Source organism: Aphanomyces invadans (assembly GCF_000520115.1).
Source record: "Aphanomyces invadans strain NJM9701 unplaced genomic scaffold supercont1.7, whole genome shotgun sequence".
Lineage (NCBI taxonomy): Eukaryota > Oomycota > Saprolegniomycetes > Saprolegniales > Verrucalvaceae > Aphanomyces > Aphanomyces invadans.
In genome coordinates this window covers 1957351-1963208 of record NW_008580152.1, presented here as the reverse complement: position 1 = coordinate 1963208, position 5858 = coordinate 1957351, and the positions used below count along the sequence as shown (strand labels likewise).

Below are 5858 nucleotides of genomic sequence, written 5' to 3'. Positions count from 1 at the left end.
GGCACTTGCAAGAGGTAACTGGATGGAGACATCATCGTGGAGTAGATCATGCCAGCTTGCAATGGCGTCGTCGGGTATACGATGAATTTGTCCAAGCTGAGCCGGTCGGACCACAGGTCGCGGACTTCATCCTCAGTTGCCTGTGACACGGCCACCGAGTCGTAGACAACATCGTCCGAGATAGCCACACATGCTGCCACCTTCGACAGCACTGACTCTTGCATGAGCTGCCGAACGGTGATCGGCAAGCCGATCTTCGCACAAGCAGACACCACTTGCACCGCTGACAACGAGTCGCCTCCGACAGAAAAGAACGACGTGTGGCGGCCAATCTTACTCTCGTCGACTCGCAAAACTTGTGCCCACACTGTCGCCATCAGCTTCTCCGACGCCGATTCCAGTGCCTCCACGGTCACATCCAGCTCCAACGCCTCCAACGCTTTCTTGTCCACCTTCCCATTGGAATTCTGCGGCATGACGTCCAAGCCAGTCCACACCGACGGTACCATGTACACAGGCAGTTGTGTCGACACAAATGCTTGCAACTCGTCCAGCGCGACGGAGCTCGGTGAGTAGTACCCGACGAGGGTCGAGTTCTTTACAATTGCCGCAGCAGTCACGACGGACGGGAACAACATCATGGCATTCGCGACCTCTTCCAGCTCAATTCGGTACCCTTTGAGCTTGACCTGGCTGTCCTTGCGACCCAGGATCTCGAATTTGCCGTTCGGCAGAAGGCGCGCAAAGTCTCCCGTGCGGAACATGCGTCCACCGCTGAACGGATCGACCAAGAAACGTTCCTCGGTTTGCTCGGGCAAGTTGATGTAGTACGGCGACACACAGACACCACCCAAGTACAGTTCTCCAATCACGCCCACCGGGACCACGCCTTGGTTTTCGTCCAGGATGTACGAAGTCACATTCGATATTGGGCTCCCGATTGTGACATCTTCTTGGGGAACCATTGGCTCAACGTGGCTGAGGATGCAACATTCGGTGGGACCGTACGCGTTGATCAATCGAACATGCTGACACCACAAGTTTTTCAATGCAGTTGGCAGGGCTTCACCCCCAACGAGCACGACCTTGAGGCGGGGAAAATGTCTTGGATCTCCCAACTTGGACAAACCTGTCGGGGTTATGGTCAGAGCGTTCACGTCTGAGAGGGTGTCGAAAGAGTCGTTGGTGCGGAAGACCAAGGTGGCGCCACTGGACAATGTCCCCCAGACTTCCCACTGGTACACGTCAAATCCCACGGCCATGAACTGGAGGACTCGTATTCCAGATGTCAATTCGGTGCAGCCAATGCTAAACAATATCGTGTTGACCGCACTCTTGTGAAAAACCGGTACGCCCTTGGGTTTGCCGGTAGATCCCGACGTGTACACGACATACGCCTCACTCCACTCGTTGGCGCGATGATCATCTGAAGGATGGAAGGCATGCGATTGTCGTCGCAGAGACGACGAGTCGATATACAGCGTGGGGATTGTCAAGTCCAATTCTTCGATGCGTGTTTGGTGGGTCTCTGTGGTCAAGACAGCAACGGCGTTCGCATCCGAGAGCATGTACGACAATCGACTTGGTGGAAACGTGGCATCGAGAGGAAGCACGGTGGCTCCGGCCTTCAGGACAGCGAGCATCCCAATGGGAAATTCCAAACAGCGTTCCATAATGATGGCCACTCGAGTGTCCTTGCGCACCCCCACGTTGGTTAGTTGGTAAGCCACTGTGTCTGCTTGTGCATTCAGCTCTCCGTATGTCAAATACCGGTCTTCAAATTCGATGGCACGAGCGTCCGGGCATTGAAGAGCTTGGTTTTCAAACGGATGGTGGAGCAGCAAGTTGGCCGGCCATGACACGGTTGGACCATACATGGCATTGCCCAAGATGGCTTGCTCTTTCACCGCAGCGATGTCCAAGCTGCTGATTGCTGAGTTCAGTTCGTCGGGTGTTGCGAGTGTCGTCACAACGTGCGCAACTCGGCTCATCAAGTGCTCCACGGTCGAGGCATCGGTTTCAGAGCACTTGTAAATCAGTGTTACGGCGTAGGAATCGTCTTCCCTGACTACAAGCATGCTCATGGTCACGTCAACGAATTCTTCTTCAGCGACAAGGTCAATGGAAAACGGAGCGGCGGGGTCGTGAACACGGGTCGACGCGGGATAGTTTTCGTACACCATAATCGTGTCAAAAAGGGCTTTATGCGCCATCACACCCGCCCACTTCTTGATATCGACCAACCCGCAGTGGGCATGGGGAATGGAGTCGGACGATTGCTCGTGCATACTTGCAACGGCACGGGCAAGTGTGGTAGATGGCGTAAGGTGCGTCATGACAGGGATCGAGTTAATGGAGACCCCGATCATTCTAGCATGTGCATGCAATCAGAGTCAACGGTGGTGTTACGAGAAAGCATCACGTACCGATCCACTCCTGCAACGTCGACATCGCGGCCTGAAACGACAGATCCAAACACGACGTGCTCGCATCGTGTGTACTGCTGGAGGATGATCGCCCATGCTGTGCGGAATACCGAGCTTGCCGTCACACCGTGCAATCGGCAGACATCATCCAAGCCTGGAAGTTGAAGTCTGCATGTAGTCGATCCGTACTTGGGGCGCGTGATATCTTGCACGTGTGGCTTGGGCAGTACCAAGCCAGACGTCTTGTCGAAATCGGCCAAGACAGTTGCCCAGAAAAGTCGGCTGCTTTCCTGGTCTTGTATCATGCTCCATTCAATGTATCGCTTGAACGGTGTGACAGGAGTGTAGTTGGATTCCCCATGGCAAACGGACAGTAAGCGGTCCATGGTCAAAGGCAGCGACCACCCATCCATCACTGCATGATGCTGCGTCCACAGAACGCGTGTTCGGCCATCTACGACACCGTCGAGACACATGATGTATGGAAGAAACAACTCTACGTACCAGTCACGCGAACTCCAGTGAATCGTTGAAACGATTTCGTCGCCAAAGTGAACCCACGTTCACGATCGCGTTTCATCAAGGCCTTGGTTTGCGACTCGATGTCGTCAGCTTGCCATGCCTCATCCAATTCGTTCCATTCACTGAAGTCGTCCTTCGTCACGGCTTGGTACATTCCGTGCGGTGTTGCGACAAAAACCGTTCGGAGCATTTGGATATCTTGCGCCAATAGAGCCCAACATTCCTGCAGCCGTGAAAAATTGAAGTCGCCACGAATGTCAAAGACTGATTGTAGCACGTATTCCGCTGGGTCCTGTATCATTGCCAACAACATGCCTGCTTGCAGCCCTGTGACAGGGTAAATGTCTTCGACGTCCAACGGTCGAAGCGACTGCGACTTGAGCATTTCCATTTCAATGTCTTCAAGGACAGCAGTGGATGGCAATAAACCAACATCAGACAAAGTGCGCCCGCCAATCGTGTTGGAATCCAAGCAATGGTCGATGATCTGTTGCATGAAGGACACCCACAGTTCGCACAACGCATCAAGCTCGGGGCGTGAAAAGAGCCAATCGGGGACCTCACTTTCCAAAACCAGCTCCGACCCGACGTGAATCAAATTCAACGAAGCAGGAGAGAATTCCAATTCATCGGCGGCTTTTTGGGGAATGTTCAGGCCTTGCACCAAATCAAACATGCTCGTGTCACTGCTCACTTCTTGGAATCGACCAAAGTAATTAAACGAAAGGTTGTGGCGACGATGAGACTTGATGCGCTCAACCGTGTCGGATTCAGGTACGAGATACTTGATAGCTCCATACGATAATCCATGATTGGGGAGGCCGCGAAGCTTTTGCTTGACTTGGCGAATCAAGTCGGCCAAAGTCGTTGTCGGGAAAAACACGACAGGATATTCGCAAGTGAACCACCCAACGGTACCTGATACGTCCAAGTCAGGGCTCCAAGTCTCACGGCCATGGCTCTCCAGCATAAGTTGCAGGGGACGCCGTTCACTCGTCCGGTCACTTTGAAGGGCACCAAATGCACCTGTTAGCGCCGCCAGCGCTAGTTCTTGAATGTTCGTGCCGTAGGTAACGTTGGCAAGGTCGAATTTTGACGTATAAGTCGCATCCAGTGCGGTCTTCTTCGTGAGAATGCAGCCACTATGACATCCACGGTGACAATCGAGAAATATATCAGGTCAAATATACCTCGCGTCAGTTGGTGGTACAGTGTCGTCGCCCATGTACTCCAACCATGCAGCGGGATCAAATGTAAGAGCTGCCTTGGACAGTCTCTCCGACCACTCCTTCATCGACGTTGTCTTAAATACGAGTTTCTTGTTGAGCAAGCACGTTTGCAAGTCGTCTGTCAAAATTCTCCACGACACCAAATCCGCAATCGTGTGGTGCATTGTAAAATGCACGTACTGGGCCTTGCTTTCCGCCGACTCAAACAAGGTCACGATAAAAACCGGTCCGTCCGTCAAGTTGAGTGTATTTTCAATTTTGCAGATCGCACCTTCCAACTCGGACAAGTTGGTCAGTTGGACGCGATTCACCTTGTCAAGCGTCGTCGCCGAGATGTCCAAAATCTGTTGCGACCATCCGTTGACGGGGCAAAATAGGAATCGAGTCCGCAGGACATCGTGGTGGTGGACCAATTGGTTGACAGCGCGTACAAGATCGTCAAGTTGAAGGTGACTGCGCGGTTGAATTGTGAAGGACATGTTCCAGTGATGCAAGTTCTTCCACGGGTGGGCAAAGTTCATGTGCTGGATGGGAGTCAACGGGACGTCTCCTGTGACAACAGCGTTTTCGGTTGCTCGAACTTGCAATGGCATGGTATTTGCCGCCATTTCGGACAACTTCGGATATTTCATGACCAACTGGCTTGAAACAGCCAGGCCGAACTGCTTAGCCTTGGCGACTAACCGAATTGCAGATATTGAGTCACCGCCAAGAGCATAGAACGACGTGTTGCGACCAATATCGGACAAAGCAACGCCCAACACATCCGCCCATACCCGCGACATGATCTCTTCAGTCTCGGACGCAAGCGATTCCACCTCCATCTCAATGTCCATCAATTCCAGGGCCTTCTTGTTTATTTTGCCGTTCACGTTTTGGGGCATGTCATTCAATCCAACCCACAACGACGGCACCATGTACACTGGCAGCTGGTCAGACACAATGCGGTGCAGCTCTGCCGTGTCCACGTCGGCCGGCGAAAAGTACCCCACCAAGTGCGTCTTGTCCTTGACCAATGCGGCAGCGGCAATCACGTTGGGGTGCTGCATGATAGCTTCGGCGACTTCGTCCAACTCGACGCGATACCCCTTGAGCTTCACTTGACTGTCCTTGCGGCCCAAAATTTCAAAGTTGCCGCTCGGCAACAAGCGAGCAAAGTCGCCAGTGCGAAACATTCGTTCCCCGGTAAACGGATCGTCCACAAAGCGTTCAGACGTTTGTTCGGGCAAATTGATGTAGCAAGGCGACACGCACACTCCACCCAAGTACAATTCACCGACGACGCCCACAGGCACCAAACGCTGATGTTCGTCCAGGACGTACGAGGTCACATTTGCGAGCGGTGCCCCAATCGTGACATCGTCACCAATCGACATCCGCTTCACGTGCGACAACATACAGCATTCCGTAGGTCCGTACGCGTTGACCAAACGGACACGGTCGGACCAAAGATCCTTCAACGACGTTGGCAGGGCTTCTCCACCCACTTGAACAAACGTGAGGTTTGGATATTCGCTCGGGTCTCCCATCAACGACAGGCCTGTGGGGATGGTGGCCAACACGTTGACATCCTTGAGGGTGTCCAAGGCTTCTTCGCTGCGCAATACCAACGTGGCGCCGCTGGACAACGTCGTCCAGATCTCCCACTGGCACACGTCAAATCCCACGGCCATGAACTGAA

The 5858-nt window shown here is 53.3% G+C and overlaps 1 protein-coding gene across 1 annotated transcript in view; it reads right to left on the bottom strand.

Annotated features, from left to right (window-relative positions):
• H310_04733 (hypothetical protein) overlaps positions 1–5858 on the bottom strand; it is a gene marked incomplete at its 5' end in the record, with an annotated part of 28751 nt that overhangs the window by 16483 nt on the left and 6410 nt on the right. The window contains 4 exons of the mRNA XM_008869193.1: positions 6–2370; positions 2427–2880; positions 2931–4090; positions 4139–5853. Coding sequence (XP_008867415.1) covers positions 6–2370; positions 2427–2880; positions 2931–4090; positions 4139–5853 — 5694 coding nt within the window. The remainder of the gene's footprint in view (positions 1–5; positions 2371–2426; positions 2881–2930; positions 4091–4138; positions 5854–5858) is intronic.